At 39.8% G+C, this 25,789-nt stretch overlaps 1 protein-coding gene across 1 annotated transcript in view; it reads right to left on the reverse strand.

Annotated features, from left to right (window-relative positions):
* Positions 1-696: 696 nt before the first annotated feature.
* The window catches only part of LOC134541724 (tyrosine-protein kinase-like otk), a 144,919-nt gene continuing 119,826 nt past the window's right edge, over positions 697-25,789 (reverse strand). The window contains exon 6 of the mRNA XM_063385371.1: positions 697-2,591. Coding sequence (XP_063241441.1) covers positions 2,455-2,591 — 137 coding nt within the window. The 3' untranslated portion in view covers positions 697-2,454. The remainder of the gene's footprint in view (positions 2,592-25,789) is intronic.

Below are 25,789 nucleotides of genomic sequence, written 5' to 3' on the forward strand. Positions count from 1 at the left end.
AAAAAAATTATCACATAAATTAATGAGCTTTCTAGCAGTATATTGCCCTAGTGTAAAATTAATTTTTGCCAAGAGATAATTTTGTAGTTTGTATTAACAAATGTTATTCAAAACAACTCTTACAAAATTTATTTTAAACAACTGGCATCACATATTCCACAAACGATTTCATATGGACATAGCAAAAGTACTTTGAGTTTTTTTTCACATTTTACATTTCTTAGTTTATAACAATATTCTGTTGAAAGCGTTTAATCCGTTCCAGTATCAGACATTTACGAAAACATCACCACTCATAGATTTGCATCGTTCTTACATTATAAGGAATACATAAAAGATTCATATTGTTGTAATATTGACTGATATTTAACAATAATTTTCAAAGCATTTTGCTTAAAATGTATTATTGGTTTGTTTCTTATATCTAAAGTAAAAGTAATACTTTAAAAATAATATTCATAATAATTTTTGGCACATTTCTTTAATCCTTACAAAGAAGCTTTACATAGAAATAAAATATAAACTTTTAGCTAACTACAAAGAAACCTTAAAATTTTGCATACTACTTATTTCAGCTGTAATTAAATATTCTTAAACAAAACTCAAAATAAATATCAATGAATAACTTAAAATAAAAGATTAAAATATGTATTGTAAATATTACAATTTGAATAAACTAAAAAATAAAATTCCCAAAAAAAAATATCTTTTTAAAATTCTTGTTGGATGTTAAGTGATGGTTTAAATTTATTAACATAGTTGTTAAATAACATTACACAGTTACAAATTCTTAATTCTCTGCTAGGATGTGCATAAACCAATTATATGTTGGGATTTCCGTCGTTAGTTTGTTAATTCCCCTTTATCTGCTTATTATTTGGTAAAAAAAATTGTGTAAACATTGTAAGATAAATTAATACGTATATGTGTCTGCATTTAAAATTTTTAACAGTCTAAAACGTTTTTACGCACACTGAAAAGTATTTGGCTTTGAATTGTGCCATATAATTTTTCATTAAGATTTTTTAACTTGAAAAATGTCCTTTCTTCGTGTGTCCAAGAATCGTGATTTCTGACAGTAATATATTTATGTGAGCAGTTTTGTTTCAGGGCCACCTGGGTAGCCTGTGTGCTCCACCCTCTGTTCCCTGTGTGATCTAAGAGCCAGCGCGTTTCAGTATCAGCTCCAGGGCTAGCACTGATGATGTAGAACAGCGCGAATAATCAGCAGACGTTAAAATATGTGGATCGCACATAGGTGACACCAGTTGCCACTAACGGAACTCGGACTCAGTAGTTTGATGCTGTGGTTTTGATTTCCCGCTACGCGAGGCCATGCGGTGATAAGAAAGTTCAGCATTTAACATTTGACACTGAGAGAAACTAGCGGAATACGGCCACTGCTGTAGGAATAAACGTGGGTTTCACTAGACGGCGCTGTGCGCTGATGGGGAAAATAGAATACCAACGGTGAGACCAGTCGTCACTAGGATATTCCGCAACCCTTGTTGGATCTTGTGAACTGTTCCACTAGAGGAGGCTGCGCACTAATAGCGAAGGTTGGCCGCTGTTAGTAGATTCTGAGCGCCGCAGGCAGAAAACCGCTCCGCCGCTGGAATGGGCGGTGGGTTCTCCCAGACGAGGCTGTTCGTTTGATAAAGATAGTCGACCGCTGTTGGTGAGGCCAGGTCCCACCAGTGGATATCATCTCACATTTGGTGAGGCCAAGCGCCGTTAGGTGAGGTCAACCGCCACTAGATGAGGCCGGGCGCCGCTAGGGGAGGTCAACCCCCACTAGGTGAGGCAGGGTGACGCTAGGGGAGGTCCACCCCCACTAGGTGAGGCCGGGCACCACTAGGGGAGGTCGACCCCCACTAGGTGAGACCGGGCGCCGCTAGGGGAGGTCAACCCCCACTAGGTGAGGCCAGGCACCGCTAGGGGAGGTCGACCCCCACTAGGTGAGGCCGGGCGCCGCTAGGGGAGGTCAACCGCCACTAGATGAGGCCGGGCGCCGCTAGGGGAGGTCAACCCCCACTAGGTGAGGCAGGGTGACGCTAGGGGAGGTCCACCCCCACTAGGTGAGGCCGGGCACCACTAGGGGAGGTCGACCCCCACTAGGTGAGACCGGGCGCCGCTAGGGGAGGTCGACCCCCACTAGGTGAGGCCAGGCACCGCTAGGGGAGGTCGACCCCCACTAGGTGAGGCCGGGCGCTGCTAAGGGAGGTCGACCCCCACTAGGTGAGGCCGGGCGCTGCTAAGGGAGGTCGACCCCCACTAGGTGAGGCCGGGCGCTGCTAAGGGAGGTCGACCCCCACTAGGTGAGGCCGGGCGCTGCTAAGGGAGGTCGACCCCCACTAGGTGAGGCCGGGCGCTGCTAAGGGAGGTCGACCCCCACTAGGTGAGGCCGGGCGCTGCTAAGGGAGGTCGACCCCCACTAGGTGAGGCCGGGCGCTGCTAAGGGAGGTGGATCGCTCGGGGCGAGCTCCTCGAAGACCAGGAGGCGACCAGGCACACCAGCAGCAACCACGCTGATGGCGAGCGCAGCCACGACAGCCCTCTGCCGCCGTGCTGCATGGCTGCTGGGTTCTCTCCTGCAGCAAACCATCACACCCCTATCAAGCACTGCTTTATCTCAGTGCACATTCCTTTGTATTTCCATTCTTCTTTGCTTAAATTGAGTGTGTTATACAACTTTACCCTTTAAAACATAGTGTTAATATATAAAAATGAATTTAATACTAATTTATAACATTTTATTTAAAATAAAAAAATAATATAATTAATGAATAAATACATCCAAACAAATCTGCGCGTCATAAAATCAAAGTTTTAGAACTTTTTTAGCTTCCCGACTACAAATATTTAATAATAAATGTATGCTCACATGCCTTTCTTCATGATGATACCTTATGGTAAATTTTGTTAACAATTCAGGTGTCTTTATAACATGTATACTCTTATGGTACGCATAATAGAGTACATAAAATAACCTTTAAAATTTTTTAAACTATTCTAGTTTAGTAAGCAGCAAATTATGGGATATTTTTCTCGCTAACATTTAAACTTGTAGGCTTTTAAAGCATAGTAAATTCATGAAAGTACTTTCTTAAGTTGTTGCTATTATTATAAATGCAAAAATGTGTTTGCCTGTTTGTCCTTTCACGTATCGAAATGTTTTTCTTTGTATATAAAGAGTTTATGGGCTGGAGTGTGACATAGACTACATTTAATTATGAAAGTCAATCTCTAAGGGAGTGATAAGTTTATAAAAGAAATTTATAGGATGTAGGGAATAGACACACAAACAGTAATTTTGTGTCATTTCTCTATATCCACCACACGGACATAAAGTTTTCTTGGTTTTGCAGATGCGTAGCCTTACATAGAGATTGTGCAATCAATGAGACTTTACAATCAAAATTTCCCATTTTCCAAATGAATATTCTACATACTTGAAACTCGATAGTGATTTTTCTTACATTGCGATTTTTTTAGCCCGGGAAACTCCGGATACTTCTAATAGTAAGACAGTATTGATGTACACAAGAAGTGCCTTTTTTGGATGGTGATATCAAGTAAAGTCAAATTCAGCGAGAAAAACAACACAGGAAACAATTTTTTTTTCTTGCGAGGAGAAGGATCTGGAGAGGACGAGTGTGCTGTGCGGGTGAGAGACACGACGCCTCAGTTGTTCATCGAGAACTACTGTGTTTCTTCAAATACATGGATGTGGCAACCAGCGCTTGGCGAAATCATCTCATCTCACCCTCGCGATGTTGGCTCCGCTCTCTGGCAGCTCCCCAGCGACAGGCAAAGGATCATGGTTCACTAACAAAACAATAATTATTGGAAAGCTACGAGTTCCTCCTTTAGCCACTTCAGCAGCGTGAACACGGTGTCACACAACCCAACGTCAAGCCGAGAACAGTATTACGGTACCAAATAAGAAAAACCAAAATTCAAAAAGTGCCAAAATTATCAAGTTATTTGGAATCCTTAGACGTCCAAATTGTTTTAACCGGTTGAGTTTGACTAACCACACTGTATTTTTTAAAAATATATTCTAACAATATTTGAAAATATGGCTAATTAAAATTAAAACAAATAACTTGCTTAGTTGGCAAAGTAATTTTTACAATATAAATAGTTAAATTCATCCAATTTTTAATCGTTGCCACATTAGCTATGCAAAATAATATGTTTTCCCATAAAATGCCGTATTTGATTTGATTTTGTATTTTTTTATGTTTGCGCAACAAAAATTTTTAGTCACAGTTTTAAATACGTTCTTTAAATGTTTCATACAATAAGGAATTTTGATTTAATACGTTTCTAGAACAAACGCCATTGCAGTTATTCACTGTTCGTCATGAAAAAAATATCAAGAAGGAAAAATTAGAAATAAAAATTTAAACATAAACCCAAAGATAACAAGCCTAAATCAACTGATGTTGAACAGATGGATTCAACAACAAAACTAAACTGGTATTGTGGACAACACAGACTTTAAATATCGGACACCACAAGAAATCTTCGTAGGAATTTAGACCTGATAAATTAACAGCACAGACGAACACAGCTTTAACAAGAACATTAAATACAGATAGACAACCAACCTGGACAATACAACAAACATACAAACACAACGATGAAAATAAACATATAAAATGGAAAACACAACAACGAAAAAACCAATGAACACAATAGGTTTCCTAAGACCAAATAGTTGCGAAGATTCGGGACCTAGCATCTGTTACCATCATTAAGTACAAACATACTGATATCGGACACGGGAATACAGGTTGTTTATACATGATCAACCTCCTCTCTTAGCACAGAGATTGGAGGCAACGGCTCCCCTGATAACATTAAGTTATACAAATACGAAGAGAGAACAGTTTTGGATTTTAACATTTAATGAAATTATTTTCATTAATGGCCAAAGAATCTTGTTTCTACATGACATGACTTAAAATGTTCACAACTTTATAGAGCGTTGTATATAGAGATGATGAACAAAGAAGGCATTTCGTGCCGTGTGGAAACAAGAAACTTTGAGCCTGTATTCCAGTGTCCAATAATAGTCTGTTTGTTCCTGATGACGGGAACAGATAGTACCAGTTCTCGAAACGTCGTAACTGTTCTTTTATAAGTATCCTATTGTGTTCAACGGTGTTGTGGTTGTATTTTCCATAATCTGTCTATCTTTATCGTCGTGTTAGTATATTAGCTGCATTGTCCAGGTTTTTTTGTCTGTCTGCATTGCTGTTATTGTTTTAACTGTCTCGTCGTTGTTAGCCCACTGTGTTGGTCTGTGCTTTTATTATTTTTCCATGGCTAAATTCCTTCCACGAAATTATTGTGCTATCTGATATTTATGTTTGAATAATTTCGTCTGTGCTATCGTCGTTGTATTGTCCATTATACCCGTTTAGGCTCATCGTTTGGTTTAGCTTTTTGACATTAGGCTTCTTTTATGTAGGTTTATGTTTTCATTTTTATTTCTTATTTTGTATTTATGATTCTTCTCATGACAAGCACTACAAAACTGGATAGGCTTTTGTTCAAAAAAAAATATTTTATCAGTATCTAATAATTGGGTTTAGCTGGGGTTTTAAAATATTTTGAAAAATAAGGGTAAAAAATCGAACACTACAACACTTTTTGAATTTTTAAAATTTTCATTGGGAACCGAAATAAATTGGTCTATTAATAGTTCTCGGCTTCACGTTGAGAAATGGGACGCACTATGTGTATGAGCATAATACGACCAGGTGTGTTAATTTTAAGGTTTAAAGATACCTGCGATAAAGTGATTTGAGATGACGAGCAGCCTTCCGGCCGGCAACGGAAGGCCCTAATGTGGTGTTTGCGAGGCGGAGAGTAGGCCTAAGTCAAAAGTGAAGAAAGGCTTTTCGGGAACAGTGGTGCGCGAACAGGGACAAACAAAAGAGTGAACTACTGCTGAGTCGACTCCTGTGACTCATGCTTAAAGTACAGCATCTTGGTTTGTACTCTTTTTCCTTGAACAGATATCGGTCTAATATGCAATATGTAGCAAGAAAGTTATTAAAATGGCCAATAATTTAACATTTATGGCTATATCTCTATCAAGCAGGGAAAGACGATTGAGGGAATGGTAAATACAATAATTCATAATAGATGCAATGTTAACCTTGTGTATCAATGCCATTTTGAACCATGTTTTTGATGCTAGTTTTATTTTACTATGTTATTTAATATTATAAAATTTTACTTTAAATACCTTAAAATACAATATATAAGATACTGCCGTTTTAGTCACGCAAAGTTTCGAAATTTTTGGAATATCAGGTTATTTTTAATCAAGTATTGAAAATTGAGAACCCAAAAAAAAAAAAATTTACATGTGGGGATTTTATTTAGAAATCTATAAAAATAAATGTTTGGGTGATAAATATAACTATTCCAATCATGTTCAATAATTATTCTCTTAACGTAACATATTTATATACCTCTCTAAGATTTATTTATTTTATATAATTGGACTGAATAACAAAAGTAAAGTGATCGTTTCTTAATTTTTTTATTGTTAGTTAATTATTATAATATAAATTCTAAATGTTATTCAATGAATGTCAAGCTTTTATGAAATATAATTAAATGCAATAAGGAGATCAATAATTTTTTTAAAATTAGAAATGTTTTTTAAATGGTATAAATCTTTATACATGCTGCAAATCGAATAACAAAACAACGTCCAATAATTAATTTTACCTACAATGTCTTACTTTAATTGCTGCATAGGTAAGTAGTTTTGCATTTGAATTCAACTTTTCAAGCCCGGAAGCTATTCGTTAAGGATTCTCAATAAGATATAGGGTCTTAAAATTTATTATATAAGATACGTATTGTTAAATTTTCTTGAATTTGACTTTTTCGTTGGAATATATTTTTTCAGTTAATATAATTAAATAAATATAAAATTTATTCCAAGATCTTCAGATAAGGAAAATATTTTTAGAGAATTTATTGCCATACAAATTTATTTGGAGCATGATTGATATATAGTTCACTAGAAAAAATGTGAGTATTTTATTAAGCTTAAACAGTAACGAACCTATAGGGTAAGTTATTTTTAATTATTTTCTTTTCGAACATATGTTCACGTTTATGAAAAATGTTTTTTTTTTTTTTTTTTTTGTCGGAGCCGTGAGACAACGAGACACGTGTTCCCCCTTGCATGAAATAGCGCTGAACGTAAAGGATAAGATCGCCCTATGAAATATCCCGTTCTCACCCGTGACAACATTAAGGCCCCTTTCAGATGAGGTGGTTTAGGGGATACAAATAAGTTGCCTGGTTCACTCAAAACTTGTTGACTGCCGCCTGAAGACTCTTATTGTGCTAGTTTCACACCAGATAATTTGTAGAATCAACTTCTCTTCCCAACGGAATGTTGCCAACGTTTGGATTGGCAAAACACATAATCAGGCATTTTGCAGGAAATAGCTTGACGTTAAAGAAAATAGGCTGTACAAAGCTAGAAGGTTTGTGGAATGTTCTTCAGCACAGAATTGACACGCCACTTCTTGCCAAGCTTCACTCCTTTTTTTTAATTTTATCACTGTACTCCTCACATCTCGAAGGACTACTACGAATTTCTTCTATGAACTGCTTCACATCGAAACCGACAGGTGGAACGCCCTCCATTACGACTTGAGTTGACTCAAATAGGAGACAGGCAGTGACGCCAACTCCTACAGAGTGTTCCCCCTAGGACCAACTTCAAATCCCCCTAGATTTATATTAAAAACCCCTAAAGTTGTAATTGTACACCCATTTGAGAGCTAAAATTATTTTCGCCACTTGTGTTGCGGTTTTTTCCTCACTTTGTTTTCAAGATATACACTTTAAATTCACGCCCTCAAAAATTTTCTTAAATAATGTACCCGCTAAAAAAATCCCTCTAAATAAATGTACCCCCTAAAAAAAACCATTACAACTTTGTTCCCCTTAAATTTGGGGGGAAAACCCCCAAGTTGGCATCCCTGGAGACAGGTGTGAAGGACGAATGCCGAATAGTGCCTTTTGGGTCGAGTCTACTAGTGGGGATGAGAACGAGAGGGGCACAGGCGCCTATTGGCCACCCGCCAAAGCGTGTGAAGGGGTTCGGGTGGTTCCCAACCATTTTCTGATCGCTACACTCGTTCAACGAGTGGAATCAACCAGCCGCCTCGTCTGAAAGGGGTCTGACAACTCCGGGTGGGCGGCACCCAGAAATTTCCGTCGGGAAAGCAGTTTTCCTCGCGGGGAGCCGGTCCGCCGCCCGCTCCGGAAAATGGCGTCGTGGATGCGCCGTCGGCGCCGAAACTTTCCATGTGCAGGGGGAAGGATGAGGGATGGAGGCGGTGAATAGGGGCTCAAAGGAGGGGCAGATGATTCACATCGCGGGAGAAAAAGTTGCGGGGAGCAAGTAACCCCGGCGCCGAGAGTTGGAGAACTTCGTTTTGCGCCGCGGAAGACTGGTGAGGTGTGCCCCGTGGGCAATCCGGGAAGAAGAAGAAATAAAAAATCTGGCGAAGAAAAAGAAAAGGAAGGTCGGGTGTAGCGTCGAAAGGGGGGAAAAGACGCCGTGGTCGGGTGGGGCCGCGGCAGATTCCACCCGGGTAAAAAGTTTGTCGGAACCGGAGATAAAGTTGGCGGCGGTCGTTCCGCGGCCGCAGTTTTCATTTCGTTTCGGCGCGCGTGATCCTCGAGGCTCGAGACACGTGGGCGCAGAAGCTCGGAGATGCTGGGCGGAGGGTCGCTGCCGAGACACCCAAGACGCCGGTAATTGAGGGGTGTCCGTGGCGCCGCGCGTCATTAGTGTCGCGAGGCATCACTCCACTGCGAATCAAGGGAGGGAGGAAAAAAAAACGAGCATCTAAGATTTTCCTGACAAGTTGGTTCTGACGTGTCAATTAAACTTTCAAAAAAGTTTTAAGCGTGAATAATCCTGGCGCAAAGAACAGGGTGAGGGAAGAATTTCCTTGGAAATCTTGTGCCTCGAAATTTTTATGATGTACTCAATGTACTCAACTCTAACCGATATTCAAGAATATGTTTTATACATAAATTTCAATATATTTATATAAATAATTCAGTAATATATGGTGAAAAGTGTTTTTTAAAATTAATCGCACAGCAAATACTGTTTTCTTTACGTAGACAATAACATCCAAAGCAAAAGTTTTAACTTCTGTTTTTATATTAAACAACTCTTAAAATTAAATTTATTTTATAAAAAATTAAAGTATCAATACCATTTGTTTGGTCTTAAAGGAAGTTAACAAATGCTCTTTGGCATTAAAATTAAATAACTATTGTTAAAAATATTTTTTCCAGACTAAAAATGATGCGTCTGAATATCTTCCGCAGTAAAGCGAACATTGTCTTAGCATAGTAAGTAAAAACTACTGAAATATGTGTTTTGATATATCATTTAAAACAACTTTTAAGTGCTCTCTCTGTTTTAAAATTTATTCAAATTGAATTGATTTCATTTTCCTAACATTTGTATAAGTTTATTATACCTAATGTTAGGGAAAAAATATGTTTGAAAGTCACGCGTAACGTATAGATACACGCTATTCACATTAACTTTAGTACTGCCTTGCGGTGTTTTCCTCTCAAACACGACGTTCATTACTTCCACGAATTCACAATATATTCGTTCTTTGACACGCAAATAAATAATATTTTCTTCTTATTTTAAAATCTAGAATTAAATATTTACAAATATAAGTAATGACATATATTAAAAAAATATTTTTTTAATTTAATATATGTTCGTTAAGTATCTATCTGAATAAAATTTTACAAAGATTATAAGTTAACATGTTAAAATAAGATATTAAACATTAAAAGAATGTTTAAACATGTGCACGCTAAACACTACTAAACATTTAATAATAATTAGTGCACATTTAAAGAAAAATAAAAAAAGTAGCGTCTAATAAATATGTTTTTACTTTTCATACGAAAACATGTAATGGGGAAAAAAATCAGTAAAGACTTTATTGGAAATTATTATAAAAGAGTGTTGAAGAGTGTTGATAAACTGCCAGTACCGTTCTTAACCCATGTTCTGGAATAAAACTAACATTACGGAAAATAAATTTTACTAAAACTGTGTAAGAACCACTCATCTCCCCAGATGCTCAATAAAAATACTTTTCATTGACATATTTGTGGTTTTTATACATTACTAGCGATGTGCTTTGCTACGGAAGGCTACAAGTTGAACACTCTCGCACTGCTCATTATGTAAGGGACAAAATATACACGGTGCCGTTACAGTGACTCTGTGAACCAGTTTAAGCTAGTATTTTACATTTTGATATACTGTGATAGTAGTATGTAAATGGGCATACTGGATCAGGGTTCAGGGTGTGGTGCCGGTGCCGGTGTCCGCCATCTTGGATTTGTGATGTCACGGCGGCAAAAATTCCTCAAAAGTCCTCAAAAATGACTCAAAATGACTCAAAATTTCCCGTTTTAAGAAAAAATTTCCCGTTTTCGAGGGAAAAATTCCCGTTTCGAGGGAAAATTTCCCGATTTAGTCCTTAAAAATCCCAACGGCTAGAAATGTCCTGATAGAGGCTTAAGCATCCTTAACTCAAGCCTCAGTTAAGCCTCTATCAGGATGTGGCCTTGACCTTTGACCTTGACCCCGACGGCCATCTTGGATCCACCATCTTGGATGACGTCATTTCGTTTTCTCGAACATTCCGGCATTGTGTTATCGGCCATTTTGAATTATGACGTCACCGTTGCAATTTCCGTTACGGTCGCCATCTTTAAATTTATTATCCGATTTTAATGAAAAAAAATTTAAAAATTATAAAAAAAAATAAATAATACAATTTTTAATAAAATATTTAAAAAACAAACATTTACAACATGGAGCTCGGAGTCCTCGGTTCAAACCCGACGAGTGCAAAAAAATAAAAATGGCGACCGATCCTTCCCCCGCGGTGGCTGCAGGCATACTGACTCCCTCCACTTTTTTTTTCAAAGCATATATATATCGTCAGGTAGTATGACATCATGTCCGCCATCTTGTCTTCATCCACTGGAGACCACCATCTTGTTTTCGTCTGCTAGAGTGTGCCGATATCATGTAGTATAATTATCTGGTCACCACACATTTGACCTTGACCTTGAACTTTGACCTTGACCTTGAAATTTGACTTTGACCTTGAACTTTGACCTAGACTTTGAACTTTGACCTTGACCTTGAAATTTGACCTTGACCTTGAAATTTGACCTTGACCTTGAACCTTTACCTTTGACCTTGACCTTGAACTTTGACCTTGACATTGAAATTTGACCTTCACCTTGAAATTTGACCTTAACCTTGAAATTTGACCTTAACCTTGAACTTTGAACTTGACCTTGAATTTTGACCTTGACCTTGAAATTTGACCTTGACCTAGAAATTTGACTTTGACCTTGAAATTTTACTTTGTCCTTGAAATTTGACTTTGTCCTTGATGTCCATCACGGATCCATCATTTTATGTTCAGTACATGCTACCAGGAGCGACCACCTGCTGGAGTACACCATCTTGTGCGTGTACTCGTATTACCATCATGCTAGTTTTATTCTAACATGCTACAGTGCAGTAATCATTTATTATTACTGAGGTACCCACCATCTTGAAATTTGACCGCCATCTTGAAATCATGTAATTATTTAGCTAGAAATGCGGGAAAAATTCCAATAGTCTCCGAAAAAATCATTTATTAATTTACAAATCGAATCGATGGATCCCTGTCCACGGTTCGATTCTTGAACAGAGACAGTTGTAACTAATTATTAAATAAATGTTAGGTTCTGTTTTCCATTACCTTTCGCGGAGTTTATTAATCATTCACTCTACGAAAATCAACTCAAGTCAATATACCGGACCAACGAATTAAATCAGTGCCAATAAGCCTATTATGAAAGTCTAATTTTTTAATAATCTGAATAACATATAAGCCGTTCATGTACAAAGCCAAACATATAGATCAATTGCCTTCAGTCCATGAGACCGAGTCATGTCATTATCAGACGTATAGGCTAGTCATTTCAGGACCACATGACCTTCGTAATCCATCGTGACATTTTTATACATTCAAAAGGACCAAGTCCCCTTGTAAAATATTTTAGTAACACCAAGAGGTGATAAACTAGTAAATATTCAATCACTACATTTTGTACTACGCGCAATCAACAAAAAAGGAAGCACCAACAACGAAAAGACAGCACCACCAACGAAAAGGCAGCACATTTTAAGCACCGACAACGAAAAGGCAGCACATTTGGAAGCACCGACTACGAAAAGGCAGCACATTTGAAAGCACCGACTACGAAAAGGCAGCACATTTGGAAGCACCGACAACGAAAAGGCAGCACATTTGGAAGCACCGTCATCGAAAAGGCAGCACATTTGGAAGCACCGACAACGAAAAGGCAGCACATTTGGAAGCACCGACAACGAAATGGCAGCACATTTGGAAGCACCGACAACGAAAAGGCAGCACATTTGGAAGCACCGACAACGAAAAGGCAGCACATTTGGAAGCACCGTCATCGAAAAGGCAGCACATTTTGAAGCACCGTCATCGAAAAGGCAGCACATTTGGAAGCACCGTCATCGAAAAGGCAGCACATTTGGAAGGACCGACAACGTAAAGGCAGCACATTTGGAAGCACCGACAACGAAAAGGCAGCACATTTGGAAGCACCGACAACGAAAAGGCAGCACATTTGGAAGCACCGACAACGAAAAGGCAGCACATTTGGAAGCACCGACAACGAAAAGGCAGCACATTTGGAAGCACCGACAACGAAAAGGCAGCACATTTGGAAGCACCGACAACGAAAAGGCAGCACATTTGGAAGCACCGACAACGAAAAGGCAGCACATTTGGAAGCACCGACTACGAAAAGGCAGCACTTTTGGAAGCACCGTCATCGAAAAGGCAGCACATTTGGAAGCACCGTCATCGAAAAGGCAGCACATTTGGAAGCACCGACAACGAAAAGGCAGCACATTTGGAAGCACCGATAACGAAAATGCAGCACATTTGGAAGCACCGACAACGAAAAGGCAGCACATTTGGAAGCACCGACTACGAAAAGGCAGCACATTTGGAAGCACCGACAACGAAAAGGCAGCACATTTGAAAGCACCGTCATCGAAAAGGCAGCACATTTGGAAGCACCGACAACGAAAAGGCAGCACATTTGGAAGCAACGACAACGAAAAGGCAACACATTTGGAAGCACCGACAACGAAAAGGCAGCACATTTGGAAGCACCGACTACGAAAAGGCAGCACATTTGGAAGCACCATCATCGAAAAGGCAGCACATTTGGAAGCACCGACAACGAAAAGGCAGCACATTTGGAAGCACCGACAACGTAAAGGCAGCACATTTGGGAGCACCGACAACGAAAAGGCAGCACATTTGGAAGCACCGACAACGAAAAGGCAGCACATTTGGAAGCACCGGCAACGAAAAGTCAGCACATTTGGAAGCACCGACAACGAAAAGGCAGCACATTTGGAAGCACCGACAACGAAAAGGCAGCACATTTGGAAGCACCGACAACGAAAAGGCAGCACATTTGGAAGCACCGACTACGAAAAGGCAGCACATTTGGAAGCACCGACTACGGAAAGGCAGCACATTTGGAAGCACCGACAACGAAAAAGCAGCACATTTGGAAGCACCGACAACGAAAAGGCAGCACATTTGGAAGCACCGACAACGAAAAGGCAGCACATTTGGAAGCACCGACAACTAAAAGGCAGCACATTTGGAAGCACCGACAACGAAAAGGCAGCACATTGGAAGCACCGACAACGGAAAGGGAGCACATTTGGAAGCACCGCCAACGAAAAGGTAGCACATTTTGGATGCATCATCGAATAAGGAAGCACATTTGGAAGCTCCATCAACTAAAAAAGGCAAAAAGGAAGCACAAGTTACGAGATCTAAGTCTTAGTAAGAAATCATAATACAAGAAATAAAAACATTACATTCTTATAATTTAAATTATTTATTTTATTGCTTTACATTATACAAATGCAAGTAAAACAAGTCAATATTGTATGTAGCCAGCATTCCTCAGTTCCTTAAGTATGAAGGATATTTCTTTGATGCACGAATAGTTTCCTGCACAAAGCGAACCATGTAGTAGTCTTAGCCGGTCAACCAATATGTTTGGATCTTTCCATGATGTGTAATCATTCTCTTCTACCACCATCTTCCTTGCACCTTTATAATAAATATTATGATCTCTGGTGTCTTCCGTTTTACCACCAACCTCAGGGTAACTTTCATGTTTGAGACGGTGATCATCACAAGCTTGATCAGATTTATTAAATATATCACGTCGTTTCCATCGTTTCGGTCTCAGGACACCGCCACATTCTTCGATCTTGGCAGCTTTAGGTGCTTCATCATAGTCTATGTCTTTGTCAACAGCCTCAGAGTCACTGTAACAATCACCGTAGAAGGAATCGTCTTCACCCAATTTACCGTAATAATTCGATGTTGATGATGTTGAAGTGTCTTCATCGTCTTCGTGCTTCCTTTTTAGGAGTCCATCATTTTTACAAAGTAGGAAAGATCTACTTGAATTCGGCTGGAATATATTCTCACTTTTCACGTTAAGGATTCTTCCATTGTCTTCATTCTTCCGTAAATCATCAACCTCCTTCAATTTAAGTTCTTTGTCGAGATCGGAAGAGCCAAGAAAATTATTGTCGTAATGCAGATCACTCTTCCTTAGGCTAGTAGATTCATCGTTGTCCTCTAGCTTGTACGCAGGCTTGGCGCTACAAGTTCTGCCATGTCTTTTTAGGCTCTCTCTCCGTGTAAACGACTTGCTACATCGAACACAACTTATCATATTGCGCAGTGGATTTTTAACACAGTCATTCTTCTCGTGTTGTCTTTTATTCTTTCTCAAGATAAACTCTTTACTGCAAAACTTACACCTATGTTCTTTCGAAACAGCGTCAGATCCCAAATCGGAATTCATATTAGTTACTGAGACTAATGCCAGATACCAATTGAGTGTTTTAAATTAGATTCAATACTTAAATAGAATTTTTTTCATATTTCATCAGCGAGAATTAATATATCTCATGCAAAAGTACTTTATGCATATAGTTCTGCTTTTCAACAACAGAAATCGCCACATGTTGCTTGCAGGTAAATAATATTTAGTTATTTTATGCGGGATGCGGGATTCTCACTAACGATCGCAAAAGAAGGATGGCTTCGTTAGACTCCAAGGAAAAGGAAGTTCGTCTTGCATGTTGGTGCTCCACAGATGTCTCATGGCGTAATATTAATTTGACTGAGTAATGATATTTGTTAATTCCACCTGATAAAAATATTGCAATTTTTGATTTAGTAGCAGAAATTATCGAATTAAATGTAACTCCAAATAAAATGACATGTCTCATTAGAACAAAAAAAAAATCCATGCAGAGAGCGGTTTCTCAGAATAGTCAGAAACACTTGAAGAAACCACAGGAATGATTGCAAGAACACGGGAAAAACCATCAATATATTGTCAAGAATAATCAGGAGCACACTGAGAAAACCACTATAATATTAACAATAATAATCGGAAGCACACGGAGAAAACCATCATAATATTGGCAAGAATAATCAGGAGCACACGAAGAAAACCGCCACAAGTTTTCTTTGATATCATTAAAATACAAAAAAAAAAATTAATAAAAAATAAAAACGAAAAAAAAATTCAAACATTCTGCTAGCTTGTGAACTTCTCATTGTTGAGCAAAGATAGAGTTCTAGTACAAGCCAGAATGTTTGAATTTTTTTTCGTTTTTATTTTTTGTATTTTTATGATATCAAAGAAAACTTGTGGCGGTTTTCTTCGTGTGCTCCTGATTATTCTTGCCAATATTATGATGGTTTTCTCCGTGTGCTTCCGATTATTATTGTTAATATTATAGTGGTTTTCTCAGTGTGCTCCTGATTATTCTTGACAATATTTTGATGGTTTTTCCCGTGTTCTTGCAATCATTCCTGTGGTTTCTTCAAGTGTTTCTGACTATTCTGAGAAACCGCTCTCTGCATGGATTTTTTTTTGTTCTAATGAGACATGTCATTTTATTTGGAGTTATGTACATTTAATTCGATAATTTCTGCTACTAAATCAAAACTTGCAATATTCTTATCAGGTGGAATTAACAAATATCATTACTCAGTCAAATTAATATTACGCCATGAGACATCTGTGGAGCACCAACATGCAAGACGAACTTCCTTTTCCTTGGAGTCTAACGAAGCCATCCTTCTTTTGCGATCGTTAGTGAGCATCCCGCATCCCGCATAAAATAACTAAATATTATTTACCTGCAAGCAACATGTGGCGATATCTGTTGTTGAAAAGCAGAACTACATGCATAAAGTACTTTTGCATGAGATATATTAATTCTCGCTGATGAAATATGAAAAAATTTCTATTTAATTATTGAATCTAATTTAAAACACTCAATTGGTATCTGGCATTAGTCTCAGTAACTAATATGAATTCCGATTTGGGATCTGACGCTGTTTCGAAAGAACATAGGTGTAAATTTTGCAGTAAAGAGTTTATCTTGAGAAAGAATAAAATACAACACGAGAAGAATGACTGTGTTAAAAATCCACTGCGCAATATGATAAGTTGTGTTCGATGTAGCAAGTCGTTTACATGGAGAGAGAGCCTAAAAAGACATGGCAGAACTTGTAGCGCCAAGCCTGCGTACAAGCTAGAGGACAACGATGAATCTACTAGCCTAAGGAAGAGTGATCTGCATTACGACAATAATTTTCTTGGCTCTTCCGATCTCGACAAAGAACTTAAATTGAAGAAGGTTGATGATTTACGGAAGAATGAAGACAATGGAAGAATCCTTAACGTGAAAAGTGAGAATATATTCCAGCCGAATTCAAGTAGATCTTTCCTACTTTGTAAAAATGATGGACTCCTAAAAAGGAAGCACGAAGACGATGAAGACACTTCAACATCATCAACATCGAATTATTACGGTAAATTGGGTGAAGACGATTCCTTCTACGGTGATTGTTACAGTGACTCTGAGGCTGTTGACAAAGACATAGACTATGATGAAGCACCTAAAGCTGCCAAGATCGAAGAATGTGGCGGTGTCCTGAGACCGAAACGATGGAAACGACGTGATATATTAAATAAATCTGATCAAGCTTGTAATGATCACCATCTCAAACATGAAAGTTACCCTGAGGTTGGTGGTAAAACGGAAAACACCAGAGATCATAATATTTATTATAAAGGTGCAAGGAAGATGGTGGTAGAAGAGAATGATTACACATCATGGAAAGATCCAAACATATTGGTTGACCGGCTAAGACTACTACATGGTTCGCTTTGTGCAGGAAACTATTCGTGCATCAAAGAAATATCCTTCATACTCAAGGAACTGAGGAATGCTGGCTACATACAATATTGACTTGTTTTACTTGCATTTGTATAATGTAAAGCAATAAAATAAATAATTTAAATTATAAGAATGTAATGTTTTTATTTCTTGTATTATGATTACTTACTAAGACTTAGATCTCGTAACTTGTGCTTCCTTTTTGCCTTTTTAAGTTGATGGAGCTTCCAAATGTGCTTCCTTATTCGATGATGCCTCCAAAATGTGCTACCTTTTCGTTGGCGGTGCTTCCAAATGTGCTGCCTTTTCGTTGTCGGTGCTTCCAATGTGCTGCCTTTTCGTTGTCGGTGCTTCCAAATGTGCTGCCTTTTCGTTGTCGGTGCTTCCAAATGTGCTGCCTTTTCGTTGTCGGTGCTTCCAAATGTGCTGCCTTTTCGTTGTCGGTGCTTCCAAATGTGCTGCCTTTTCGTTGTCGGTGCTTCCAAATGTGCTGCCTTTTCGTAGTCGGTGCTTCCAAATGTGCTGCCTTTTCGTAGTCGGTGCTTCCAAATGTGCTGCCTTTTCGTTGTCGGTGCTTCCAAACGTGCTGCCTTTTCGTTGTCGGTGCTTCCAAATGTGCTGCCTTTACGTTGTCGGTGCTTCCAAATGTGCTGCCTTTTCGTTGTCGGTGCTTCCAAATGTGCTGCCTTTTCGATGATGGTGATTCCAAATGTGCTGCCTTTTCGTAGTCGGTGCTTCCAAATGTGCTGCCTTTTCGTTGTCGGTGCTTCCAAATGTGTTGCCTTTTCGTTGTCGGTGCTTCCAAATGTGCTGCCTTTTCGTTGTCGGTGCTTCCAAATGTGCTGCCTTTTCGATGACGGTGCTTCCAAATGTGCTTCCTTTTCGTTGTCGGTGCTTCCAAATGTGCTGCCTTTTCGTAGTCGGTGCTTCCAAATGTGCTGCTTTTTCGTTGTCGGTGCTTCCAAATGTGCTGCCTTTTCGTTGTCGGTGCTTTCAAATGTGCTGCCTTTTCGTTGTCGGTGCTTCCAAATGTGCTGCCTTTTCGATGACGGTGCTTCCAAATGTGCTGCCTTTTCGTAGTCGGTGCTTCCAAATGTGCTGCCTTTTCGTTGTCGGTGCTTCCAAATGTGCTGCCTTTTCGTTGTCGGTGCTTCCAAATGTGCTGCCTTTTCGATGACGGTGCTTCAAATGTGCTGCCTTTTCGTAGTCGGTACTTCCAAATGTGCTGCCTTTTCGTTGTCGGTGCTTCCAAATGTGCTGCCTTTTCGTTGTCGGTGCTTCCAAATGTGCTGCCTTTTCGTTGTCGGTGCTTCCAAATGTGCTGCCTTTTCGTTGTCGCTGCTTCCAAATGTGCTGCCTTTTCGTTGTCGATGCTTCCAAATGTGCTGCCTTTTTGTTGTCGGTGCTTCCAAATGTGCTGCCTTTTCGTTGTCGGTGCTTCCAAATGTGCTGCCTTTACGTTGTCGGTGCTTCCAAATGTGCTGCCTTTTCGATGACGGTGCTTCCAAATGTGCTGCCTTTTCGTTGTCGGTGCTTCCAAATGTGCTGCCTTTTCGTTGTCGGTGCTTCCAAATGTGCTGCCTTTTCGTTGTCGGTGCTTCCAAATGTGCTGCCTTTTCGATGACGGTGCTTCCAAATGTGCTGCCTTTTCGTTGTCGGTGCTTCCAAATGTGCTGCCTTTTCGTAGTCGGTGCTTTCAAATGTGCTGCCTTTTCGTAGTCGGTGCTTCCAAATGTGCTGCCTTTTCGTTGTCGGTGCTTCCAAATGTGCTGCCTTTTCGTTGGTGGTGCTGTCTTTTCGTTGTTGGTGCTTCCTTTTTTGTTGATTGCGCGTAGTACAAAATGTAGTGATTGAATATTTACTAGTTTATCACCTCTTGGTGTTACTATAATATTTTACAAGGGGACTTGGTCCTTTAGAATGTATAAAAATGTCACGATGGATTACGAAGGTCATGTGGTCCTGAAATGACTAGCCTATACGTCTGATAATGACATGACTCGGTCTCATGGACTGAAGGCAATTGATCTATATGTTTGGCTTTGTACATGAACGGCTTATATGTTATTCAGATTATTGAAAAATTAGACTTTCATAATAGGCTAATCGGCACTGATTTAATTCGTTGGTCCGGTATATTGACTTGAGTTGATTTTCGTAGAGTGAATGATTAATAAACTCCGCGAAAGGTAATGGAAAACAGAACCTAACATTTATTTAATAATTAGTTACAACTGTCTCTGGTCAAGAATCGAACCGTGGACAGGGATCCATCGATTCGATTTGTAAATTAATAAATGATTTTTTCGGAGACTATTGGAATTTTTCCCGTATTTCTAGCTAAATAATTACATGATTTCAAGATGGCGGTCAAATTTCAAGATGGTGGGTACCTCAGTAATAATAAATGATTACTGCACTGTAGCATGTTAGAATAAAACTAGCATGATGGTAATACGAGTACACGCACAAGATGGTGTACTCCAGCAGGTGGTCGCTCCTGGTAGCATGTACTGAACATAAAATGATGGATCCGTGATGGACATCAAGGACAAAGTCAAATTTCAAGGACAAAGTAAAATTTCAAGGTCAAAGTCAAATTTCTAGGTCAAGGTCAAATTTCAAGGTCAAGGTCTAATTTCAAGGTCAAGGTCTAATTTCAAGGTCAAGGTCAAAGTTCAATGTCAAGGTCAAAGTTCAAGGTCAAGGTCAAAGTTAAAGGTTCAAGGTCAAGGTCAAATTTCAAGGTCAAGGTTAAATTTCAAGGTCAAGGTCAAAGTTCAAGGTCAAGGTCAAAGTTCAAGGTCAAAGTCAGATTTCAAGGTCAAGGTCAAAGTTCAAGGTCAAGGTCAAAGGTGTGGTGACCAGATAATTATACTACATGATATCGGCACACTCTAGCAGACGAAAACAAGATGGTGGTCTCCAGTGGATGAAGACAAGATGGCGGACATGATGTCATACTACCTGACGATATATATATGCTTTGAAAAAAAAAGTGGAGGGAGTCAGTATGCCTGCAGCCACCGCGGGGGAAGGATCGGTCGCCATTTTTATTTTTTTGCACTCGTCGGGTTTGAACCGAGGACTCCGAGCTCCGTGTTGTAAATGTTTGTTTTTTAAATATTTTATTAAAAATTGTATTATTTAATTTTTTTTATAATTTTTAAATTTTTTTTCATTAAAATCGGATAATAAATTTAAAGATGGCGACCGTAACGGAAATTGCAACGGTGACGTCATAATTCAAAATGGCCGATAACACAATGCCGGAATGTTCGAGAAAACGAAATGACGTCATCCAAGATGGTGGATCCAAGATGGCCGTCGGGGTCAAGGTCAAAGGTCAAGGCCACATCCTGATAGAGGCTTAACTGAGGCTTGAGTTAAGGATGCTTAAGCCTCTATCAGGACATTTCTAGCCGTTGGGATTTTTAAGGACTAAATCGGGAATTTTTCCCTCGAAACGGGAATTTTTCCCTCGAAAACGGGAAATTTTTTCTTAAAACGGGAAATTATGAGTCATTTTGAGTCATTTTTGAGGACTTTTGAGGAATTTTTGCCGCCGTGACATCACAAATCCAAGATGGCGGACACCGGCACCGGCACCACACCCTGAACCCTGATCCAGTATGCCCATTTACATACTACTTGTGATCATTCAGAGAGTGATAACCACGCTACTGAAGTCCACAACTACCCCTCCTTGTGGAACGCTACTGGCCATCCTCAAACGTCCGCCACTGCCGCGCTACATTAGTCCTCTGTACCTTCTCGTGAGTACGCCACTGATACGCTAACAATGTCCACATCTGCCCCTCAGCATTGGTACGCCACTGCCGCGCTACATTAGTCATGTGTACCTTCGCGTGGGTACACCACTGATACGCTAACAAGGTCCACCTCTGCTCCTCAGCGTTGGTACGCCACTGCCGCGCTAAATTAGTCCTCTATACCTTCGCGTGGGTACATTACTGATACGCTAACAATGTCCACATCTGCCCCTCAGCGTTGGTACGCCACTGCCGCGCTACATTATTCCTCTGTACCTTCGCGTGGGTACACCACTGATACGCTAACAAGGTCCACCTCTGCCCCTCAGCGTTGGTACGCCACTGCCACGCTACATTAGTGCTCTGTACCTTCTCGTGAGTACGCCACTGATACGCTAACAATGTCCACATCTGCCCCTCAGCGTTGGTACGCCACTGCCGCGCTACATTAGTCCTGTGTACCTTCGCGTGGGTACACCACTGATATGTTAACAAGGTCCACCTCTGCCCCTCAGCGTTGGTACGCCACTGCCGCGCTACATTAGTCCTCTATACCTTCGCGTGGGTACACCACTGATACGCTAACAATGTCCACATCTGCCCCTCAGCGTTGGTACGCCACTGCCGCGCTACATTAGTCCTCTGTACCTTCGCGTGGGTACACCACTGATACGCTAACAAGGTCCACCTCTGCCCCTCAGCGTTGTTACGCCACTGCCGCCCTACATTAGTCCTCTGTACCTTCGCGTGTGTACACCACTGATACGCTAACAATGTCCACATCTGCCCCTCAGCGTTGGTACGCCACTGCTGCGCTACATTAGTCCTCTGTACCTTCGCGTGGGTACACCACTGATACGCTAACAAGGTCCACCTCTGCCCCTCAGCGTTGGTACGCCACTGCCACGCTACATTAGTCCTCTGTACCTTCGCGTGGGTACACCACTGATACGCTAACAAGGTCCACCTCTGCCCCTCAGCGTTGGTACGCCACTGCCGCGCTACATTAGTCCTCTGTACCTTCGCGTGGGTACACCACTGATACGCTAACAAGATCCACCTCTGCCCCTCAGCGTTGGTACGCCACTGCCGCGCTACATTAGTCCTCTGTACCTTCGCGTGGGTACACCACTGATACGCTAACAATGTCCACATCTGCCCCTCAGCGTTGGTACGCCACTGCCGCGCTACATTAGTCCTCTGTCCCTGCCCGTGGGTACACCACTGATACGCTAACAAGGTCCACCTCTGCCCCTCAGCGTTGGTACGCCACTGCCACGCTACATTAGTCCTCTGTACCTTCGCGTGGGTACACCACTGATACGCTAACAAGGTCCACCTCTGCCCCTCAGCGTTGGTACGCCACTGCCCCTCCTTGAGTGTGCACCACTACCTTTCTTTATGGGTACATCCCTTCCATGCTCCACATTAAAACAATGATCGAAGATTTAAAAACCATTGCATGACCAAAAAAAAAATTATTTACATTAAAAATAGCCGGAATAGTTATAATTAAATGTATGCTGTCTTGGGTTGAAAAATATATGGTTTTAAAAATATTCAGCTATTTGTATTACACATTTGCATTATGAAGGCACGAAAAACGCATTAAAAATTTCCACAAAACTCCTCAGGGAAAGTATTGAAATATAGATTGCAGTTTTGATCAAGGTTTGAAATAAACCGGTGTTAACGACCATACACGAATACTGTAGAGAAAGGAATACACAGTAATAATGAAATGTGCTTTATATTAATGTTTACAATTGGTACAAACAAATAAAAGGATTATTAGCACACTCTTTCTTCTCGTGTCGAGGAGCATTACAATTGTTCTAGAAAATCGTGTCACGGTAACGAAATTGATACTGAGAAGATGCCAATGCACCTTCAGTGGTCATCGTTGATGCTATTGGTACTGCAGCCATTGAAAACACCATCGAAGGTGAAACGTCATTCATCGATGTTTCTTCTGCAGTCAGCACTGCATTCATTGAAGTCTCTTCTTATGATGTGACCACACCTGTTGAAATCTCCTTTAATGTTGTCGATGACCATATTACACATTCCATCTTGTTCTTTGCGGTTGACGTCGTCGAAGCCAATGGGATCTGCGTTCATGTCAACGTCATTGCCTTCAGAGTCCCCGATGTAGATAGCATACATCCATAAAGGTCTGTGTAGTTGCCGTCAATGCCCACGGGGACTGCATCACCATCATCGCCGCTGTCATCAGGTTCTGCTCCGTTGATGGTAAACTGTCCAACGAGCTCGACATTAGAACAGCAGCTAAATATCAAGTGACGTACTAAAGAGAGAGCCGATTTTCACTGCATAGCAGGACTGAGAGCCATTTCGTCTGGGACTCGCTTACATACCCGTGATCACCGGAATAATATGCAAGTTGAAACACGATATATTTATATTAATACGCGAGTCAAAACCACATACAAAAAAGAAAGCACACTTGAAAAAAAAGAAGCACATTAACAAAGGAAGTACATTTACCTAAAGTACGCCCATTTGGACGAAAATTGGACAAAAAGGAAGAACATTAAACGAAAAGGATGTAAAAGTGCAGGAACATTCAAATAAGCGGGGATACGTTCTCGCCACAGTGATACGATCGGTCGCAAGTAGCGGTATGATAAAATGACCCCAATAGTCTTTGGCTCCAAAGGTCATTGGCACCAAAGGTCATTGGCTCCCAAAGTCATCGGCTCCAAACGTCTATGTCTCTAAAAGTCATCGCTCCAAATGTCTTTGACTCCAACAGTCTTTGGCTCCAAAAGTCATTGGCTCCAAAAGTCGTAGGATCCAGCTGTCTTAACTGTATCTTCTCAAGCAACATTTGGCAATAAGGCAACTTGGCTATGAAGATACGAGACTACAGACTTCGAGACTACGGACTACGAGGTTACAGGACTACAAGACTATGAGGCAATGGGACTATGAGACTACGAGGCTCCTACTAGTTACAAAGCTACGAGTCTACAAGGCTAAATGGCTACTAGGTTACAAGGCTACGAGGTTACAAGGCTACGTGTTTACAAGGTAATGAAACTACAAGTCTATAACGCTGCAACTGGTTACAATGTCTCCGTTTAGCTCAGAGATTAATTTATCTCAAGCAAATAACTTGTTCCAAGTAGTCCTGATTCTTGAAATACATAGTTGGCGCAACATGCACTCTTGTACAGAGTCTCACTGTTTTTATGTGGGATGTGTGACGCTTGACGCTCACTCCGATCGTAAGAGAAGGAGAGCTTCGCTAGACATCGAGGAGAAGGAATTTCGCCGCACATGTCAATTTTTCTCAGTTGTCTCAAGTCATAGTAATCATCTAAGTTATGAATCTCTTCGTTTTACATTCTGCACTGGCACGCGCTCTTTCATGTGGGACGCGGGATTCTCACTCACTTCGCCAGAGAAGGATGGCTTCGCTAAGCACCAAGGATAAGTATTTACCATAATAGTGATTCTCAGCCTTCTTGAGGCATATTATTTGACAGAGTAATGATTATTTTTTTCTTTTAATTTTACCTGATAAAATTATTGTAAGTGCTGATTTAGTAGGAGAAATTAACTAATTAAATGTAACTCTGAATAAAATTGCATGTCTAATTACGAAGAAAAAAAAACATTTTTTAAGAAGGAATATATTTCTCAGAAATAACCAGAAGCACTCGGAGAATACCAGCATAAGTCTCGCCAGGCATAGTCAGGAGCACACAGAGAAAATTAACACAAGCGTTGCCATGAATGACCAGAAGAACTTGGAGAAACCAGCAAAATATTGGCAGGAATAATCAGAAGCACATGGAGAAAACCAACAAAATATTGATTTAAATAAGCAGGAATACACGACTAAAACTAACGCACGATTTCCTAAATCAGTTTTAGTGAATCACAAAAAATAAATACAAAAAATAAAAAAATACCAAAAATTCTAACTGGTGCTAGTACACTATATTCTTGGTGAACTATGAAGAATTTCAGAAGATTTCATAAAAGGTTTTGTTGATTAAATTAATATAAACCTCATAATTTGCAAAAGCTATTAGTAATGGCATGCAACCTACCTTCATTTAATAATCTTAATTTGAAATTTTTTGTTAAAGTAAACATTTTTTATGGCACAACTTTACATAGAATTATGCACCTAGAGATTAAAATATACCCTTTTTCGAACTTCCCCATTTTCCAAATCAATTTGATACCTTACCAATAGTAGACTAAACATGTATCAAGTTTAATGTTTTAAAATTTACATATAACAAAATGTGGCTAAAGAAAATTATAGTATTTCCGTTTATGAAGCATAATTTTTGTATGTTTCATTAAAAATATTTCTAATTATTAACTTGGGGAAAAAAATCTCATAAATATATGAATCCAGCAAAACATCTTGAAATGCTTGAAAATTTATAAAAACTCTAATAACGCTGTGGAAATTAAAATAAAAGCTATGAAGTAAATTTAAAAAGTTATTTAAACCCCTCTGACGATTGTTTTTTTTAAATTTATTTTTTGATGATAAATAACTTGGTACTGT

This window comes from Bacillus rossius, assembly GCF_032445375.1.
Source record: "Bacillus rossius redtenbacheri isolate Brsri chromosome 4 unlocalized genomic scaffold, Brsri_v3 Brsri_v3_scf4_1, whole genome shotgun sequence".
In the NCBI taxonomy this organism is placed as follows: domain Eukaryota; kingdom Metazoa; phylum Arthropoda; class Insecta; order Phasmatodea; family Bacillidae; genus Bacillus; species Bacillus rossius.